The sequence below is a fragment of the Polistes canadensis genome, unplaced genomic scaffold (genome assembly GCF_001313835.1).
Source record: "Polistes canadensis isolate GaletaPanama2010 unplaced genomic scaffold, ASM131383v1 scaffold_184, whole genome shotgun sequence".
Lineage (NCBI taxonomy): Eukaryota > Metazoa > Arthropoda > Insecta > Hymenoptera > Vespidae > Polistes > Polistes canadensis.
This window is the reverse complement of record NW_014569731.1, coordinates 121,472-144,842: the sequence shown is the minus strand read 5'-3', so window position 1 is coordinate 144,842 and position 23,371 is coordinate 121,472. Positions and strand designations below refer to the sequence as shown.

Genomic DNA, 23,371 nt, shown 5'->3' with positions numbered 1-23,371 from the left:
CAGAATCATTTTGAGATGACTGAGAGATGCGAAATATTCTGTTTTTTTTCTTTTTCTTTAAGAAGAAACCATTCGTGGCAATATAATAGACTGACTTAAGCTATTATAAGCAAAGTTTTAAAATATCAAATTATTCAGAATATTTTTTACTATTTACTTTTATTTATACAGAATATTTTTTTTTTCTCAAAAAGTTGGAACTCAGAAAAATAATTTTTTTAAATGATTTTGTTGAATATCATGTGCTAGATTTTAGTTTTGAACAAATTTATTTTTTGCTATGTTTAAATATGTATACATTTTGTTTCCATTGCTAGACACGGTGTTTGTTATCGTAAAATTGTATAAATTACGTTTCTCGATTCATACTGAAAATTGTGCACCATAATTGAGTCCTTTTTACGAACAAACAAACTCGTCGAAAAATTTTTTTCATAGATTCAATCCCTCACAAGATATTTTCATTATTTTCGAAATAAAAACATACTTTTATTTTTTATGGCATTTGTGTAACGAACAACGTAGGACGATTAAACTTAAAATAATGATCGTACAATAGTAGTTGAAAAGGCGTGGTGATAGTAAACGTTGATATGTATATATATGGAAATTTCGCATGAATGATACTTTATCGATTAGAATTAAATGAACGACACGAAAGTTTTACTCTTCTACCTTTAACGAATATTCTATGAATAATTATACAAAAAAATATATCATATAAAATTGCTGGCATAAGAACATCTTTCGTATGTGAATTAAATAAACAAAACAGACAGAACAATAAAAAAAAAGAAAAAGAAAAAACATGAATGTCATCATACACGAAAATTGTGCATTTTATTTTAGCGTAATGTTTTGAAAAGCAAAAAAAAGAAGAGAAAAAAAAAAAGAGAGAAAAAAACTACGAAAATTTATAATTTGGCTTTTAAAGGGCAAGGATCGTTTTAACCAGGTGTGGTCTGTTGGTAATTAAACAATTAACTCGTACTATTCTCGGTCATTCTTTTACGTGTCTTATTCTTTTCGTTGAAGTTTTATAAACTTGGTATTTCTGAGACCCGTTAAAAACAAAAGGCTGTTTTATCAATGATTACGTAAAGTGAAATACGCGTTGTTACTGATTTGGATAATATGTTTTCAAACATTCGTAGATTGCATTAAGATAAGTACGTTGTAAGAATAAAGTTCTATTATTTTCGAGACTCGATGCGATTAAGGCTAGAAAATACTATGCGAAAGAAAAAAGTAGACAATACTCGCAGGAAAACTTTTGATATCATTTTGAATATGAAAAGTTTGATCTCAATGCGATATATTACTCGAAACTAATTCATTAACAATTCGTTACGCATTTGCATCCATCGTGAAAGGCTTTGTTAGATTCAAATACTGATATAAACGTGAATAAAATGAATGTCCATCAGTAATCCGATATAACGATTAATCCGATATTCGATAATTTATGTATGTTTTCAATGACGATCCTGAACATACGTAGAGAAATACTATGACATATAAAAGCGAGAGACACGTTCCATTTTTATTATGAGAAGCAATTTTCATTCTTCCACTTGAAATATTTTATCGATAATATGACGAAAGGATAAACAACTAGGGAGTTAAATTATTTTCGCTTTATTCTCTCTCTCTCTCTCTCTCTCTCTCTCTCTCTCTCTCTTTCTCTCTCACACTGCTCTTCACTTTTTGAAAATTTTCGTTCGACGAGACGGAATGCATTAAGTTTCATAATTCACTTCGAACAAGTTTATATGCACTACCGAACATAAGTTTACAAATCATTTGGCAATTTCCATAAAAATTGAAAATTTCTCGAATTTGTTCTTATCAATATTCTGTTTCTTTGAATTTAAATGAAAAATTGTCGATCGGTAATGTAATACGTACATTTGAAGTTTCATTTCAATGCAAATATCGAGAAAACAAATTAATCGAACGAATTGAAATTATTTATTAGAGATGGAAGTCGTAACGAAACTTCTCAGGGAAATCAATCAACACAGGATAGACGAAAATTATTGAAACGAACAAGGAGCCTGGCGGTAATATCGGAGGACGAATCTCGTCAGGAACGTGAAACCCGACATTTCCAATTGGGAGAATCGAGCTTCGATTTACCCAGAAGGCATCAATTGATACCAAGGGCCAAATTGATTGATCGTAATTCTCTTAAAGATAGGTAAGTCATCGCATATTCTATATTATACGAATATGATCTTTGACGTTCGCATAAGAAAAGCTCATCGATGAGCAAATACGTGAATACGATTAACAAAAAAATATACATTTACATAAGCATGATCTAATCAGTCAGAGTCTAAAGTGTTCGAGTAGAAAAATAAAATGTTTTTCTTTACAAGTAAGATCGTATAACTTACTCGTTTACCAATGTTTTTTCTTTAAATTATTTAATTTTATGATGAAAAAAAAAACTGTTGAGTGTATTGTAAAGAAAATTTTAAATCGTATTAAATTTATTTTTTATAAGAAAGATGAGCGTTTTATTACGTTAGAATATTTGCGCTACGTGAATTCATGAATATATTATTTTTGTATTTATTTTTAATATACCTCTTCTATATTACTCCTGATAGACGGATGTTTAATCAATTCGTAGAGATATGAAAATTAGTTATTCGTGTATGAAAGATAAAAAATGATCGATAACGCACACGTTACCCATTCTGATTTCAGACTTTACAAGAGTCAGCAACATTTGTCAGATTCTTATGACAGATTTAATGAGGTAAAATCTGGCTATTCACGATCAGCTTGTGGACTGCACTCAATTCAACCAATTCTATCTTCTTTACCTAATCCATTGGCATACGCGGCGCGAACTACAAATCGTTCTGATCCAGATCGACTCAATATTCTCGACTGGCCAGAACCACCGAGACGTTATCAAAGTGTACAGACATTGGATACGGTTAGCGGATTGGTGGATATTATCGAGGATAATTGGCCTACCGAAGGCAATCGTAGTATCGATTGTATCTATACTCAGGTAAATTCTAATCTTTCGATCTATCGATCCAATATTCATTTCTTCAAATCTAAATTTATAATTTCAATCTTAACAAAGAGATTTTTATTGTTTCATTTTATTTGTGATAAGTCAAGATAATAAACTATTTAAATATATGTATATTTCCATTTAAACGTATTTTCATGAGGTATTATTCATTTTATTATTAAATCAAAATAATATTAAAATAAATTAATATGAATATCAGGAAATTGATTTGTAAATTACAAAAACAAAACTTTTCGATAAACCCGATACATTTACCTTACGACAATCGAGATTTATTTTCTGATTAGAAAATTACATTAAAAATTACCTATTTATTTTGTCAATAAGATTTAAGTTCAATTTTCGAATAAAATGTTGTAGCTTGGCTTGAAGAAGTTAATAGAAAATTGATTATGAAGCTTTTAGCTTGAACACAGCTGGATTAAATGCATATCCTATCTTCTGAGAACATTTATTCTGTAACACTTAAGAACTAAACCATTACACAGGTTTTAACATGAATATTTAATTTAGTCTCGGTGAGATTAACACTTAACGAGAAAGCAACCGGAAGTTTTAGGAAACTTCGTATTTCTCTCTCTCTTTCTCTTCGAATTTATCGACTTTGAATTAACGAGCAAGAAGCTACTCATTGCGCTTTCATTCTCAAAGGATGAACGTACTAATTCAAAGCGTCTTTGTACTATCTCAAATTCATGATTCCTTCGAATGAGGTCAAATTTGAATCCTATGCGGTTCTGAATCTCTTCTCTCTCAACTACGTGAATGTATGAGATGGTTCATATATTCATTTATCTCCATTTCTATCTTCTATTTCGCAAAGAAAAATATTCAATGTTCAATTTTCAAACTATTTCTTTTTATTCCATCAGTATTTTATTCAATAGTTTCATTCAATAGTCATATATGAATATTTGTTTATAAATGTTGACCATTTGATTTCTAAATTGAGAATTAAAATTATACGTTTAATGTTATTATTTTGTTATTTCATTTATAAATTAAAACAGCACCAAATTAGTGCAATGTTATCTACATTCAATTGTAAAAAATACTTTTATGGAAAAACGATTGACGTGGGTTTAATATTGATAATAAATACCAATTATCCAATAATCCATTTTTGACCGTTCATCTTTCCTATTAACCGAATGTATGCCTTTTTCTGTTGTTACTTTTTAATTCTTTATCTTATTTCCTGATATACATATATATATAATATAAAATTGAAAAAAAATCTTTATCTTACTTGACAACAGGTCAAGCGCAAGCGCAAAGAACATCGTAGTTTGGATAGCATCCTTTTCGAAGACGAGAGTGAATTGGAATATTTCGACGTACTAAATCTTTTACCATTGTCGAACGTCAGATTGGAATTTGACGAAGAAGATGCAAGGAATAATAATTATCCTCAGAGGGAAGAAGAAAGAAGAATAAGAAGGATAAGAAAGGATAACGATGTCTCAAGTTCCCAACGAGTTCACAAACATCAGGAAGAAGTATTATCTTCGAGTATCGATGACAAGTTGAACGTTAAAAGTAGGAACGTGACGGACGAAGAGAAATGTAAACGTCACGGCACTGATACAACTAAAACAGAAATTGCTTCAATCGACAACAACGAAGAAGACGAAGACGAAGACGAGGACGAAGACGAAGACGAAAACGAAGACGAAGACGAAGACGACGAATACGAGCATCCACACGAAAACGAAAAGGAAGACGAGGAAGAAGGCGAAAAAGAGGAAGAAGTTGTAGCAACACGAAGAAGTTCTTTGGTTAACTTTTTAAAAATACATGACCGAGATACGAGTAGTGGTGAAAATAGTCCGGAGTCTTTACAAAATTTAGAAAACTTGGAAAGAAGTTTGGAGATTTCAACGTCGATCGAAAACACGAGTAAGGAAGAAGAGAGATCTTCGTCATCGTCTTTGAGAATAGATCAAGACTATAGTTATAGGGCACGTGTAGCCTTGGTAACACCAATCGGTGAACATAAGATCAATTGGAGATCTATTGAAAACGAAGAGGAGGGGCAAGGGGGGAAAGGAGTTGAGGAGGGTTCGACAACAATTTGGATTTCGGATAACGACGAACAGGAAGAGATGTCGCGTAGACCTCAGGTTCTTAAAGTAGTCGATAACGACGTGACCAAAAGATCTCACCGTCGTTCAGTGGAAATAGATATTCATGTTGAAGATGTGCCAAAGTGTGAATTCGTACGAGACGTTAGAAATGAATCTAACGATTTCAAAGATTTGATATTGAAATCCAAACGAATAAAAGACGTCGTCGATGGAAATTCTACTATTCATGTAAGTTATTTATCATCGGTAATCGACTGACGGATGATTTGTCTCTTTTATTATTCTTATTAGAAAGTAATCTAGATTGTTTGATTTTTTTGTGCTAATCTTTCTACTCTACTTTTTTGTTCCTTTGTTTAACTTTAATTTTTGTTTCCTTTCTTTTATTTTTTTTTTTAAGGATGCTGTCTCTCAAGAGGAGAAAACGGAAGCATCTGTTAAGAACGTGAAGAACATGTTCGAGAATGAAATCTCTCGAGAGAAAGCTGTTGGAAAGACTAAACAGATCGAGAGTAGATTCGAGAGAATTGTCAAGGAAACTTCGAACATACTTGGCAAGGCATGCAACGTTGTAAAGGGTAGTTTAGGTTTCGAAGCTCGTTCAGAAAGTTCGGATCTTGGCTTGGGTTCTGAAATCGAAACTGATACTAGAAGAAGATCCGTCGATGATAATGATCACGATAGGGATTGTACCAACATGATTCATAAGAATATAGACGAGAACGATACTAAGAAAAATTATAATAATTTAACGAGATCTAAAAGTTGTGCAGACTCTATCGAGTCGCAAAACGATACACCAGAATTCGATCACGTTCGTTATAAGATCGTTAAATCGAATGTTTTTAGTAAAAATATGTATACCACTGGGAGAGGTGATGTCACATACGATGGTCTCATGCAATATCTTCGAGAATATTCATTTCAGGAACTTCTTCTGGATAACAATGTTGTTATCATCGAACCTGTGCGCGCAGAACAAATCGAAAGAAAATCTTCATCCGCTAGTGACAAAAGAAGACCAGAAACGAATTGTAAAGTATCAAATACGCTTCAAAAAACAGATGATTCCGATCAAGAATCGAGAAAGATTAATGAAAAGTGTGATAACGGTAATTGTAAAATCAGCAAACAATCATCGATTCGAAAACATTTCTTTTATCATCCTATCAGAGTTAATCGCGAATTGATTGATGAAGAATTACCTGATCCTGACACCGTGAGAAACGTAAGACGAATGTTCGAGGATACTTTAAAGAAGAAAAATTCATCTTCGAATTTAGATATGGATAAAGATTGTAAAAATAGAAAGAGCGTTAGCATGAAGGATCTCACAAGTATCGATTCGGATTCTCGTTACGAAGAAGTATTGGAAAAGAATGAAGAAATATCAAGGTACGTATATTTAAATATCTAATCAGTTCATCGAAACTGTTTATTCAGAAATAAATCAATGAAGTTATTTCCTTTCTATATACTTTTTTGTTCTATTAGATCCAGATGTTCAAGTAGAGCAAAAGATTTGACAAAAATGTTCGAGAGCATGGAAAAATCGACTTCAACGATTGCTTCGACAACCGGAAACAAAGAAGAAACGGAAAGTCCACGAAGCGAATCTAAAACAAGAATATTAGCGCAATCCTTCGAAGCTAGAAGTGGTCATACGTCACCGTGCGATTCTAATTCTTCGAAAAACAAAGTTACTCGTTATCATCATCATCATAACTGGGATGCCGGTAGTGTTAGTTCTGGAGTTTCCAGTGATTATCCAGACACCGATCCTGGTAGCGGAGTACAGTGCACGTCTTCGGAAGACGAGGATTGCCATTATGACGATGATGGTCTCGATGAGAGTGGACCTGGTCATTACGTGTCCCAAGATGTTTTGAAGAAAATTCGTGAATGTGGTACTTCAGTAACTTATTACGGAGGCAAAGTTGTTAACACATGCAATGGACCACTCATTTCACCATTAATCGAAAACAGGTTCAAGAGAATCGATCGAACCAAGAACGATTATGTTAAATTTAGGCTTATAAAAAGTAACTCTTGTGACAGTCGACTTGAATTAACTGGAAGATTAGTTGAAAGACAAGCTAAAGTAACCAATCGAAACGAAATAGTACCTGATTTGAGACAATACACTATAATTGAAACCCCAAGTATCGAGATTACGACAATCGACAATAAAGATGAAAATGACGAGAAAGATAAAGAGGAAACTTGTACGGAAACTAAAAGAGAACCACCTGTCGTTATTGGATTGGAACCAAAAAAGGACGAGCAGAAAGAAAGTAAAGCATTCAAGGCCGATTTCAAGCTAGGGAATTACGAGGATAATAAATCAACTTTTCACGCTAGATTCAATGAAAGTGCTTTGACAAGGTGGCAGGTAAACGAAAATCATTGGAAGAATGGAAGTGATTTTGGAAAAATGGAGTTTGAAGAGTTCGAGGTACTAGAGGATAGTCTTAATGGAACGGAAAATCAAAGTCAACGTTTGGAAGCTTCTTGAAAAGTTTCCTGAGAATATATTTTTACCTAGAGAAATATTTTCATCGGAAAAGCGTATGTGTGTGTGTGTGTGTGTGTGTGTGTATGTATAATTAAAAAGAAAATGATGTTTTTTCTTCGAATGATATGTATAAAAAGGGAATATGTAAATTTATGATATATATATACTTCAAAGTTTCGTCTTGTATCTATAATGTATAGTAGTAGTTCTCAACCTATGAACTGCGTCTCATTATTGGCTCGTAAAATGATAGTTATTAACTAACGTCAAAGTGAGCAAAGTAATAATTCATGTGTAAAAGATTTTCAAGTACGGTTGTATCTTCCAAATAATTTACAGTAACTCCAGTTTGTTATATAAAATTTGATATAAGAATTTGAGATAGGCAGTATCATTACAAATAAATTCATGGGTTGTATGGTAAAAAAGGGATTGAAAAAGGTTCAAATTGATGTATAGTACCTACGTAAGATTTTTTATCGATATCGTTAATGAATAATGAAATCTGAATAAATTTTCATGGTTAACCTGAAACATAGAAATTTACGAGGATGCTAATGTTCAATCGAAAATTCCAGCCAATATCGAACAAACTTTCGTCGATGTGACGATCATCGATTAACGTATTTATTATGGCGATTAACGACATTCTAAGCGCCCGTTATTGCCTCGTTTCATTCAGAAACTTTGATCTTTAGTTTTATCTTGGTTTAAGTCTAGTACTAGTCTTTCGGTGATCACTGTAATAAAACTCATATTTGTAGCGTGTATAATGGAATTAAATTATCGAATTTATTTTATTCGATGTTAAAATATGAATCCTTTTTTTCTCTGTTTTCCTCATATCATATTTTTCTCTCTTTTTTTTTTTTTTTTTACTTAAAAATTCTGCATTTGAAGAATAAATAATAATCGTTCATCCGACTTCAAGTACAGGGTATGGTCCAAAATTCCCAGATGATTCCAACAATATCATTAATTATGCTTTTTAAATTAAGTTTGTCTTATAAGACCGCAAGTCAAGGAATTTAATTACCTAAAAAAAAAAGAAAACAAAACTTGGCTTCAAAATTGACCCGATTGATAATATTTTTCAAGAAATTTTCTAGGCTCATTTTATTTTTTGTTATTTTAAAGTTACAGGTCTAAGAATTTTTTTGCTTACCCAGTATAAGAATATGATAACGGAAAGAAAAAGTGATAGGACGAATATTCGAAGGTAAAAGGACGAATTTAAAAATGAAATGTGGAATAAAAGATCATCCATTATACAGCATGAAAGTAAAGCGTAGCAGTTTCTCGAGAGTAGGTCACAATGTAAAATGAATGTCCTCGAAGATTTTCCTCTTTAAGAAGGATGCATATCGAATTGATTTTTATATCAACGGAATGCAACGACTGAAAATTTCAGATAAGTGACCCATATAGTACCCGAAGTATGAGAACAATTTTTTTTAACGTCATATAATATTACTAATATTTTATCAAATTTTCATATTCCTTTGTGCAACTATTTTCATTATAAAAATATCTATAATATACACGGAGATTCCTTGAAAAGAATAAAAAAAAAAAAGCAAGTAAATGTTATTTTTACATCTTCAGAAGTTTGCTACTTGGAAAACTGTATTGCTGAAAATAAGCACGTAACTTTCATATCTATGATAAATCTTCGTAGAAACAGCCAACAATTTCCGTAAAATATATTTTTCATTTTTATGGATTTTGCGGAGAGAGAACATACCGGTTGGTTCGGTGACGGATGTCGTAGATGGTTTTTCCCTTACGTCCTTTTTAATAGTCGATGCTTGAGTGTTGTTCTTCATGAGAATCGTACTTAAATTTGGCTCGAACGATCTCGCTGATATCGATATGTTCCTTTGCGAAAGTTGCCACCATCTTTTGCACCAGGTTTCCTAAAATAAAGTACGAAAAATAAAGTCAGAACAAATAGAGTTATAATATAACTGTATACGTTGGTAGATAAAAAGTGCATTAATATCAATGAAATGAAATATAAATATAGTGCAATAATAAAGGCGTACGTATACCTGCGAGAAAAAATATAAAAACCTTGAGATATTTCTCTATTTTTTCACCAGTTTTCATTTTTAACTTCAAAGAAAAAGAAAATATTTCAAAGTTTTTTTACTTTCAAAGTTACGCGAATTATGGAACATTTTTCCAAAAAATTGTTCGCGTACTAATTACTTTCCGATATTTTACTTTACCTCCTTTTTTTTTCTTTTTTCAGAATGGTACGATAAATTAATTTATCCTCTCTAAAAAAAAGTTGTGCAATTTCATTAATAAAAAAAGAGAAAAAAATATCGTTTATCTTAAAATAGTAAAACTTTTTCCTAAACCACTTTTTTCTTATGTTTTTTTTTTTTTAGAACCGAAACGAATAAAAGAAACATTTGGAGTGATAAAGTTGAGTGGCGCAGTGGGTATATCGCTTTGTTTTTTATCTTTCAAGAAGACAACATTTCCCGTACAAGTAGGAATTCAAATTCGTGTGGTGTAAAATGCGCTGAATATCGATCGGTGGATGCTTTCGGGGGGGAAAAGAAAACTTCTCGTCTTTCGATGAAACTTTTATACAGCAAACGGACGTTACTCTACACGTTTACGAGAAACTCGAGAGTTGGTAAAACCTCCCACTATATGATATTTTCTTCGAGTCCCTCATCGTGTTTGCTGATCCTAAACTTCGAATGGGACCGTAATTTTTTTACGAGAAGAAAAAAGGACAATAAGTGTATCGAAAAGAAGAATAAATAAATAAAATAAATAAACCAGCCTAAAATGAAACAAAACACACGTTTTCATATAGCCCAGTCAATAAGAGGTGAAGGAAAAACTTTCAGGTAGAAGTTCTCGACAGTTTGATACAAAGGTAATTCGACGTCACTGAATCGAATGGTGCTAATTTTTTTGCAATACGATGTGGCCTTAACGAGAAAAAGGGTAAAAATGGCCGTATCTTAGAATCTAGGCATTTAATCGAAAAAAGTTTCAAACAAAAGTTGTAGATAATTAAAAAATACATAAAAAATGTTCTAAGGTGTATCTTCGTATTTGCAAAAATAAGCGTCGACACTCGATGGCCAAGACGAAAAATTCTCGCTACAGCTTGAAAAAATATCAGAAATATTATATAATACAGAACACTCAACAATCGATGGGCCAAACAAAAAGAATCGCTATCGCTTAAAGAAATATTATCCATTTGTTTTCTCTCTCGCACTTGCATTCACGACCGAGAGACCCCAAGATAACGCACACTAGCTCGCTCGCGTGTAAAACCAACGAAGAGGCGTGGATTGCCCCCTCTTTTACAATTACCTTTCACCTTCATTTTCTCGCTTATTTTTGCAAATACGAAGATACACCTTAGAACATTTTTTATGTATTTTTTAATTATCTACAACTTTTGTTTGAAACTTTTTTCGATTAAATGCCTAGATTCTAAGATACGGCCATTTTTACCCTTTTTCTCGTTAAGGCCACATCGTATTGCAAAAAAATTAGCACCATTCGATTCAGTGACGTCGAATTACCTTTGTATCAAACTGTCGAGAACTTCTACCTGAAAGTTTTTCCTTCACCTCTTATTGACTGGGCTAATAAGGAAAAATGCAAATGCAAGCAATCGAGCTTGAATGTTTTGCATTTTTTTTTTTAATCAAATTTAATCAAAATCTATAGCGAAACTGATAGAAAAAGTAGTATGGAAATCATTATATCGATCGAATCTTTTTATTATATTGTTCTATTCTTATTTGCAATCTTTTCTCTCTTGCGTTTATCCAATAAGTTTCTCCAGTTACATTTCAAATAAACATTGGGCACGAATGTAATCTTTAGAATAGTGCTCGAGTTTTCAGTCTACGACGCAAATAAAGCGTACACTTAACAACGAGTTGAAGAATAATATTGGATCACCCTTCGAGCCAAATGTTTTTTCTTCTATTTTTCTTTTTCTTCTTGTTTTTATTTTTTTTTTATCTTTCATCAAGCTAGAAAGAACATATTTCTTTTTATGCCAGTCATACCTTTCATTTCATGATCTTAACTGATTTGCTATCTTTTTAAATCACTCGATCGTTCGTCCCCAATTCGAACTCTCACAACACTGAACGGAATTGAATAAATGAAGAAACTTTTTCATAAAATGAGACGATCGAACGAGCAAAGTGTTATTTTCAACGTGTTCAAATACCTTCCGCAAAGGGAAAAAGGTCATGATCAATTGAGAATTCTAGTGATTCCTATTATTTTCTCCGTGTTAAAAAATATCTATGCATATAGGTGCCTACTATTTTTTTTTTTTTTTTTTTGTAGATTATGGGCGATCAATGAAAATCAGATTTTCCTTTTCGAAAAATAACTGTGTCGATAATTATGATAGTAGCTTAACATAAGTCTAAAAATTATACTAATTTATTTCACGATTAATTTTGTAATATAAATAATTTGAATATAAAATAAATCATAAGATTTTTTTTCCAATGTTTTCATTTAGTTCACTGTCATAATTATCCGTACAACTAAGAAATTTCATATTGTTTCTAATTTTACTTATTATTTATTTCTCTTAATTAAAATAACCCAAACACTTTCTCGGTAATCTTATTATTATAATATACGATGTACTTTAAACATAGATTTAAAAAATCGCATTAGTTAATGGAAATAAATTATGAACGAATTTAAAATTGACACGAATTTTCTAGCTTATTTAATATTCTTGATAACAGATATCGATAAAAAATTAATCGTTTCGATCGTAAAATCGATCAAATAATTTGGAGAATAAAAATCAAATTTGATTTTAATTGGGTATCTCCGAAGTAGTCCGCAAAAATTGTTACGTAGACAATTTCTTGCAGACTTCTTTCTTTGAATATGCAAATTGAATGGTAAACATTAAGTCAATTTAATGATCTATCTCTTTACTTTAGCATACGATGTTTCCTTAAGTATCTTTGAATAGTATGGTCGGTTGGTATATATTCGTAACACCAAAGGGTATTTAAATGGTGCCAACGTGGCCATTGTAGTAATATCCCTTAGAGAGGGTAAAAGTCGTTGAAAATTCCATCCTGAATTAGGTTGACTTGATGTAGTATACCTACTCTAATTCGGCTGTTGAATTGTGATTTTATTCAAGATAAAATAAGAACAAAGCATTAGTCTAAATACGCGAACATTGTTTCGAATTAAGCATACATTTTTTATAATCCAATTTAATGAGTCCATTTGAGAAATAATACAAAAATAAACATTTTATCGATTTGTAGATCAAGTTTGATGTTTAACGATCTTTTGATAAAACTAAGTAATGTTTCCACGATAGATCATTTTGTTGTCAAGGAATTGATCAAACGTACCACGGACAACTGGAGGTTTGTTAAAATGATATGCGTCCACTGACCGAAATAAAACTTTAAAATACTAAATATACCGAGTGTCTTTTTCGAAAAGATGTACTTAAATGTTTCGGATTCTGTTAGTTTGTTAACCCTTTTGAATAAACATTTTCCTAAGCGTTAAATAAAAACTGTGCTTAATATTAAATCTACCGATACTTCATGTTTATCTATTCCTACCGTAAGTAGTCAAATGACTCCTTTAAAAAAAATATATATATCTTAATAAGAGAAATTAAATTTTAGCCAATTGAATAGTGAAGAAAACATTTTCTTTTATTTAGAACTGAATAAGTACGAGTAGCGCTCGTACATATAGGTCATCTGATTGATTCATCGATATTTCATTGAATTATGACGCCTTGAAATTAAACAGACCGCGTAATCGCAAATAAAGATATCATCTTTCCTGTGAATATTTTATAACCAATAAAATAACAAATCACATTTCATTATTGATTATATTTATTTTTATTTTTTCTGAATTTTGGAAATTGAAATTAATTCATCATAAATAACAATAGATGGAATAAATAGAAAATTATTTATAAAATTAATAGGATCGGAAAATGTTTTAGTATATTTTTTTAACTAAGACACCCGGTAGATTCGTATCGTCAAAGATACCAATATCTCTTTGATCAGTATGTTCCCATTTACTATGTTCGTTGATTCCATTTGTCCTATTTTTCCGTCCTCATTTTATCATCACATCCTCTGACTTCTCAATCTGATCTTCTCCCATTTTATCTTTCTCATTTCTTCATCGTAAGAGTTTCACTAAGATCGATTTTATAAGATAACGCAATTATTACCTTTAATCATCTTCCTAGTTTATCTATCAATTTTATAAATAATTTACCTCAAGATAAATATTGCAGTAGAATATTAATTGAAATTTTCTGGTGTCTTCGTCGACTAACTATAACTAACCTAACTAAAATATAATCATAATTCAAGTCTTCTGGTCGTCAGCCAAAAGAGTTAAAGGCAACATCTGTCGTGTGCAAAAGATGAGAGATAACTATAAATTAACAGAAACAACGAGAGATATGTAGTATTTTTCTGGCGAGACATTTACTGTACTTGAACATTATAATATTGTAGAAAATATTTAACTGGTCAAAATATAAAACCTAAATGTATGTATGTATATATATATATGTATATTAAACGTAGCAACACCATAACCACAATTATATTTTTTCTTCTTGTTATACAGTACGCTATATTTCGTTAGAATGCAAATAGCGGAGCAAGTATCCTAATCTATGGAATATCAGACCTTACAATAATTATCATAGCACACACTATCACAATGAAATTCCATTTTTCTGTGACAATGCATTATCCTTCATTTCTCTACACTAACAATCGTCAGCTAATTCCAAAATAATGAATATTACCAACACGACGAAAATTCGTCTTCGTTGTGAATCACTAAAATTTTGAAAATATTAAAACGCTTTGAAAAATTTACACGCGTTGAACAAAATCGTTACGAGGAAATAGAAATAATAAGGAAAGAAAAAAAGAAAGAGAAAAAATAATCTCGTTGCATAAACGTAAACAGTAAATGCAGACGTTATTATTAGTAAAAAATCAAAATCATATTTAGAATCTTCAGAAAATTTCTTTTAGATGCTAACGAAGCTATGTATATTAACGTTGAGATATGTAAGGTTATTTTTCGACATTTCGATGCTGAGTTTACTGTGGCAGGGTCGTAAAGTTTCAACCTTCTAAAATATGCATCACGTTCTATAAGAATTATAGTACATTATTCGATCTATGTATATTACGTTTTCTCTTAACAACACCATTTTAATGTTTCTATTGTACATTCTAAGTAAATCAATGCAAATTCCTTTACCCATCCATCTGGAATTATAAATAACTTAACACTATCTCAAAACCACCATGGACATATTCGCCATGGACGATTAACAAGCTAACCACTTCCCTTCAAGGCTTTTCCATTTCCTCCCTTTACTGTTATCGATTATCTAAACTATGTGCATGAAATTGCTTGAATATTCTATTATGGAAGATAATTTGATAACTAAGTAGTTGCTATAAATAATATTTTATTTATTTATTTAATTGTTTATTTCATATACCTATATGAAATTTCTCATGACAATTCAACATTTACTTAATTTCATCATTTAATAGTCTCGTACGATTTAACATACGATAAACTAATTTATCGATATTTTTTCTTTCGTTTAATCTAATTTCGTTCCCCAATGTTGCGTGCAAATAATTGGTTATACAATATTTTTATAGCCATTATCAACCCTAGTTTGAAATATCGAAAAATTGTTCTAATATTTTTGAAAATGTTTTATTCATTGTTAATTTGTTTCAAGAAATTGATAATTGTTGGTTTTTAATCAAATATGTTTTTACACAGTTACAATCAAAATTCCAGTTATCAAACTGATTACACATGGTGAAACATTTTAATCGAAACATATAAATACCTTCTGTTATTTAAGTTTTAATAACCTACATTCTCTATATTTATGATGATATTTAATATTAATTATAACTATCTTCCTTCTATATATATATGTAAGATTTATTTTATTAATTTAAAATATAGAAGTAATATAATTTATTTATTCATTACTGTTAAGCGATTTAGGTATAATAGGTTGAAAATGAGATAGAATGGTATCTATAATATAAACTTACAATCTATTTCCACGAGATATCAGGTGCTACTCTTTATCATAACCCGAAAACAACCGTCGTAATTAGCAAAGGACACGCCGTATTCGACTCGTCGTCGCTTATCTTCGTCTTTCGTATCCCTTCACCGTCCCCCATTGTCTTCTCGTTTCCTTTCACACCTAACACTCGTCGTATATATCAAAGAACTATAACGGAATGCCCCGTCCGGTCTCTCCCGTTGCCTATTTATGTTTTACCTCCCCTGCAAAGTCTCTCATCATTTCCTGGCATTCCTTCCAGAAACCTCTCGATAATTCCCAATCATGAACAAGGGATTCTTTCTGCATTTCCAGATCGAGTACGTTCGAGAGATTTCGATGGAGCTATACAAAGGCGGCAAGTCCAGACGGTGTAATCTTACAATTTAAACGAATACTCTAATCTACAGAAACGGTTTCTTTCTCCTTCGTTCCACGATACATTCTCTCACACACTAATACCATCGCACACACAACAGCTAGAGAATAACACTCCTTTATGGAGGAAACTTATACACTATGACACGCACACTTCTAAAATATTTTCTAACCCCACATACATATATTTAAATATCTTCAATTAATTACAAGTAAATATTTCTAATAATTCATGAGAATAATAAATTTACCATAATTATGGACTCATTCTATATTTATTCATTTCCTATATTAAAACAAATATTTGATGATGATAATGAAGAAAGAAATTCAAGAAGTTTAAAGATTGTTTAATCTGCTAATATCTGTCAATAAATCATTATATTAAAAGAGTGAGAAATAAAAAAATCGTCTATGAATACGAAAGAAAGATCGAGGTAAAGAGAAAGAGAGAGAGAGAGAGAGAGAGAGAGAGAGAGAGAGAGAGAGAGAGAGAGAGAGAGAAATGAAAACAAGAAGTCTTCGTAAGAGTGGATGCATTAATCGAGTTCTCTGTTAAAAGAGACGAGTGTGTTTGGAGAGTACTTCGAAATCTAACATAAGTGATAGGGAAATGGTAATTCATTTTACTCTTGTCTCCACGAAGCGTATAATTGCTGAAAGCAGCAAATAAAAGACGAAAAGATTGAGAGAGAGAGAGAGAGAGAGAGAGGGAGAGAGAGAGAAAGACACAGAAAGAAAGATAGAATAAAAAATAGTGTAGGAAGTAAACAGGTTTTATCCGATACTCCCGCACGAGGATGTTCGATTGATCGAACGAGTAATTGGTCGTTCGTTTATAGGTCAGTCGGGTAAGCAAACATATAGGGTGAAATTGTTGGTACTAGTTCATAAAGAAGGGGAAGAAAAATGAATTTGTAGTGTCTTCTCTTTCTTTTTTTTATTTTTGTTATAGAACGTTTTTTCTGTTCTATATTTTCTGTATTAGTCTCTAGAAAACAATAATTTTTATCTATTACATTTAAACACCTTTATGTTCAATTTTAAACAAATTAGATACCAATCGAGATAGTTGATATTAAATAAGTAATTGATGTGAAAAAGCACAATTTGTTTTCTTCTAAAATTTATCAATTTTTAGGAATATTCATGAAGACTTTATTTTTACGGAATCCGATTATCTTATTTTCGTAACTAGTATTCCTAAAAATAAAAGATGAACTAGAATAACCGTAATTTTCAAGTACGCCAACGAGAATTGAATGACTATTGCAGTCATTTACATCAAAGTGTTACCGAATCACATTTTAATTTTAATTATAATTAATTTCTTTCTTTGACGCTATGCTAATTAATTATTTTTTTTTACACGTTATTAAATAAATTTATATGACGAAAATCGACAAAGGAAGAAAGAGAAAGTGAGTAAAATTGAGTACTTGATTGCAATAGATCGCACGTTTATTAATGATTTTTTAGATTCTTGACTCCTTCGTGACTATACATCAATGATTCATCAACGTAATAACAGCGAAATCTTGTCTAGTAAAAAATGCGATAAAACGTGACTCTTCATGTGTATGTATAATAAGCATGCACATAATGATAGCAATGCATAAGCATGTTAGTTGAATCCTATTTATTTATAATCGTGATCTAAATTATCATTAATAATAACTAGAAACAATTAAATATAAAGTGAAAAAAATTACTTAGTTTTAACTAGATATCGATCTAATGTTACAAACAATTTATTATCGCAACGAGATAAGATATCTTGTCTAGTTGCATATATTTATACAGTAAACTTTTTAATATTCTACGGAAGATAATAAACGAATGTTACGTGTAATACTTAAATAACACTCACTTTTATAACTATTTTGTTGAAAACCTTACGATATGGAATATAAAAAAGAAAATTTGTTAACGCAACGAATCGATAACGCGCAATACTTCGTTCTTCCTTCGTGATATCTGATAGGCCACTCCTTAAAAAAAAAAAAATAAATACAAAGAAAGAGAAAGAATGGACGAATTTTTAAGATGTCAAACATTGTTTTTTTCTTTCTAAGCCCTTGAAATAAAAAAGTTACTATCTCGGATATTTACCTAACGTCAACGTCTTACAATGTCCTTGTTAAGACGATAATATTACTACCTTGTTAGTTCCCCGTCCATTCTTTTTCCTCCGCTATTCTGCCGTTATCATCCCTTTTATTTTTTTTGCATACGCTTTTTTTCTCGCCAGCTAAAAAAATATCCTTCACTTTTTCACTTTTCCTGTTTCTCATCGATTCGTTTGTAAAAAAAAATATGTAAAATAAAAGAAAAGAAGGTTAAATGCGCCTGAAGCGATTGAAAAATCAATCGATATTCCAATTAATTAAAAAATATTTTGCACGTGCGTTGTAATAATATTTCAACGATGTAATCGCTCGTTCTTCTTTCGGATTTAGTAATTAACACACATCGTTTAATCTCTTTGAGAGATACTTGCGTATTTATATATTTAATATCGAATTAAAGGATCACGGAATTAAATGGAAAATCTATAGAGAACTGGTGGATGGGTGGGCTTAATCTTTCATTTTTACCAATATTTTGTTTGTTTATATTATAAAATAATTATAAATGTTTTTATGACGTTTACCGGGAAAGATAAAATGCTTGAAAAAAGAATTGTTATTTCCTCGTTTATATATTCTTACCAGCGTTGGAACTGTCGTGGGCGTTGGCGTTGGCCCGTTTTCAAGGAACGTTTCTAAATTTATACAGTTCAAACGGCCAAACTTAACTTTTTCTTGTCTTTTTATTTTCTTTTTCTTCTTCATCCGTACCAACCTAACTTGTAACTTTTAGTCATTTCAATTCAAAAATTGTTTCTTTTCATGAAAATTGCCTAATTTTCTCTTATAAATTCTCTGTGGATATGATTTTAATTCGAACGAGCAAAATACATTCTTATTTTCTTCCCGAAGTTTCTTAATATTTCAACCAATTGAAAACTTTGTAATCAATTTAAAAGAAGAAAATATTTTTCTCGTATAATTTTTTTTATTCGAATCCTTGATACGATTTCATTGAAACCAACTAAAAATACTTGTTTCTTTTCTCTGATACTTGTGCATCTTGTAACAAATATAAAACTTCGTAATTATTAAAACAATAATGTTCTTTTCTCTCATCGTTTCCAAGTAAATGTTAATTCGCGTGTCGTCTAGAGCGGGATCTAGAATGGATCGATTAAAACGTAACACGCAATCCGTCGGAAGCTTCTACTGGTGTAACGAGTAACATTTTGTGTAACAAAACCAAGTCTAAGAAATAATCGAAAAAGTAGACAATTTTACAAAATCACGTCACGAATACTTTCTATTGTAACTTTAACCAGTAAAATTTCGAGTTCGTCGGATCGGCAAATAAGATTAACATGAAAGTTTCTTAATGTAACTTTTTAAAGCGGAAACATAATGCGCTTGAACGCGTGCGGTTTATATATAATATCGTTGGATAGAAATCACACGCTAGCGGATGATATGAAGTAAGTTAGATTTGTTAGATAAATTTAATAGGCCAGGCTAAAACGTTACTTAAACATTTTACTCAATGTACTCCATAATAAACATTTCTATTCGTTCGATCATCTTCTCATAAAATAAATGGTTTGTATATATCAACAAATATTTTGTTAAATATAAATAATAATTTTACATTAATTAATGCATGATAAACACTAATATTAATTATAACTACTAATTCAATAAGAAGTAGCCTATAATACATGCAAAATATAAATATTATATTAACCTCTTTTCAGAGTGTGCATCTAGCAAGTAAATGGAAATTTTATTTTATTTAAAAAAAATTAATATAAAATTGGTATACATTTTATTTGGAATATTTTTAGACAATATTACAAAGTTATCTGTATTTTCTTATAATATATATTACTATTTATGTTTCCTATAAACAAACTTTTGTCCCAAAAGAAATTTAAGGAACAAAGGAGATCACTCTTATTTTGTGGGGAAGAATCTTTAACATTATTGGACAGGAAAAATCGACTGTCTTCTCCAAATGGAGTCGTTGTGTTAGAGAGGGAAGCTGCAGTGGAGCAGATCGATGACCATGGCGCCTGCCGCAGCGTCCTCGGTCTGGAACCCCTTTGAACAAACCTCCTAACAGCCTTAACAATGTATATATATATATATATATATATATATATATATATATACATATGGAAGGGCCTGTACTTTCCACCAACGAGCTAACGTTTAACCAGCTTTCACATATTCTCATGCTTGTAGTAATTATTGGAAACACAAACTATATCTTTTCAAACCAGAATTACACTCGCTATCTTTTATCTATGTATATATACGCTTTGCAGTAGATTGAAACTTTGACAATTTCATTTTCTCAAGTCTTTGTTCAATCCTAGTGAATAAAAAACAAAATCAATATTCGTGAAAAGAGAAAATAGTTGGAATCGTTGAATATATTTAAACCTTCTGCATGCCAAGTTTCTTTTCTGCGTTTGAACAAAAAATTATGTAACATGAAGCTTGAATATTAAATACATACAGTGAGAGTTACTAAAAATCGTACACCGTACGCTTACTAGATTTTTGCTTCAAACTATATATATAATATAGTGTGTTTGGGATGAAGTAAATTTAGAAATAAATAGTATACCTTAATTACGTATTTAATGAGTTTAATTTGAAAGCATTATTTATTACAAATTAATTAAACATATACGAAAATAATGTACAGAAAACACCCGAAGGAACATTCAGTTTTTTCATGTCTAACAATCGGTCATCCTTGGTTTTTACTGTTATTTAAATGTTTTTTAATATCAGAATCAGTTTAATACTTATTAAAGTAAGAATAATATAAAGTACATTTGTTTAAAAATGACATATCTCAATTAATATATTTCAAATAATAAAATATTTCGATCTGATATTTTATTAGATGAAAATGTTCAATTCAAAGTTATTTCTGGCCAAGAACATTAAATCAAATGTATTTTAGTTTTAACAATTAAAAATATTAATAGAGTACAGTACTCTGTTCGATTTACCTTAATTGATTGATAATTAATCGAAGGAAATGAATGTTGTGGAGTATAAATTCGACGTATCGTTCTTTTCGAAATCCACCGCTAGACTGGCTCATTGGCATTTATGAAAGTCGATCTTTTATCAATTCTTCTTTATATGACTTTCCGAACAAATAAATTCTATTTACTACACATATTATATTCGTTATACGTACCTATATATGTAACCTTCGGAGAGTCATATAAACAACAATAAATAAAAGAATTTGAATTGACTTTTTCAGAGGACAACGAGCAAATCTAACAGGGGGATTTCGAAGAAGATGATGATGCGTCGAACGTATACTCACGAGGAGACATTACACTGGAGCACTAATGGATTTTACCGAGCTTTGGTATATCAGTAGTATACCTTTAGGGTGTTATCATGGTAAAATATTTTCTTCCATTGGCCAGCCAATTTTGAGCAAAAAGTTTTTAAAGTTTTGCTTTTTCTTATATCTGTGTTATATTCTTTTAAATCTAAATAATTATTAAGTCAGTGCTTTTAAATTACACTATATATATTTTTCGATTAATTAACAATCATTTAAGGTATATCCAACACTGTAATGTACTCTACTAATATTTTAGATTGTTTAAACTAAAATACATTTATTTTAACGTTCCTGACCATAAAGTAATAATTAATATTTTTATTTAAAAAATATGCGATACAATCTTAAAAGTGTGTAGATACTATATATAAATTTAAATTGAATTTTAAAGAGTTAAAAACTTTAATACAAATTTTATAGAAAAAAGTTTTAAAAATATCTATCGAATATTTATTCTCTCATTTTCTCTCTCTTTCTTTCTATTTTAGTTTTTATTAATAAATGTCTGTGAGATGAGCAAACAATCTTTGAATATCTCTTGCTTTTAGCGATCTATTTCGTCGGACGAGTCAACTGTATTTGTCAAAATGATTACGCTGAATGCATTTGGAGAGAACTCGGAAAGGATAATGTTTCGCTTAAGGGAGTATTTACATTGTGGGTTAACATAATATAATAACGTTGGAAGAAGGTAAGTTACCTGTGTGTTCCTAATTTTATAGAAAATCTGACCTAAATATTTTACTCGCATTTGAAATTTACTCGTATTTATAAATATTTGTTCTTAAAATTAATGAATGTTTACCTGTCTCATAATTGACAATATAAAAATTACAAAATTCAATTAATTAATTGCAGTTGTAGCAATTTATTGAAAGCTTTGTAACAAAACAAATATCATTTAACGCATTTTTGTCTACTAAATTATTCAGATTTGAAATGCTTTAACTAGTTCATATCAGCGTCGCAATAAAATAATGAAATAGATAAGAGCATCGAAGATTAAAACGTAGTATTTGATTGTCCGTGAGTTTCGACCAATGAATGTTACGAATCAATTTCGAATGTAAATTCTTCAGAAGACCCAGTTAACCAAGTTTTCCAATAAAACGAGGAAAATGCGCGCTATGGTCCGAATAAAACCAAGTAGACTTTCATTATTTTACCGATACAAAACTTCTATAAGTAGTACTTTTAAACGCGGATATGTAACTTCCTTTTTTCCACCACTAAACTTTAATTCGAAGGTGTACGAAAGTCCTTATGGATATTACTTCGAAGTAAAAGTTATTAAAACATTTCGCAATTAAAAGATCTTACGATGAAAGACGAACCTTTGAAGTCGTCAGAATTTCTTCAAGTATTTTCATTCCTACAAGTTTGTATTTCTTTCCTCTTCAAATTTAAAAAACCTCAACTTACTTCCTTGTGTATTATCTTTCTGCGCTATAAAAAAGAAATACAATAAAAATACAAATAAAAATATAAATAAAAATAAAAAAAAAAACAATAATAACTCGTAAAATAGGAGTCGAAATTACATGGAAAATAACATCAACATTTAGTGTACACTTACTGCGAAAATTTTCTACGCTGTATTTTCTTTTCCAAACTATTTTGAACATGACAGTAATGTTTGTTCTACTTTCCAGCGAAGTAAGGTAAGTACGATAATATTCTATACGAATCTACTATCTCTCTCTCTCTCTCTCTCTCTCTCTCTCTCTCTCTCT

At 30.6% G+C, this 23,371-nt stretch overlaps 1 protein-coding gene across 3 annotated transcripts in view; it reads right to left on the bottom strand.

Annotated features, from left to right (window-relative positions):
* The window catches only part of LOC106789464 (calcium uniporter protein, mitochondrial), a 56,503-nt gene that overhangs the window by 23,443 nt on the left and 9,689 nt on the right, over nucleotides 1-23,371 (bottom strand). For all 3 annotated transcript variants that reach the window (XM_014753674.1, XM_014753673.1, XM_014753675.1), the window contains one exon: nucleotides 9,405-9,576. In XM_014753674.1, the coding sequence (XP_014609160.1) occupies nucleotides 9,405-9,576 (172 nt within the window). The remainder of the gene's footprint in view (nucleotides 1-9,404; nucleotides 9,577-23,371) is intronic.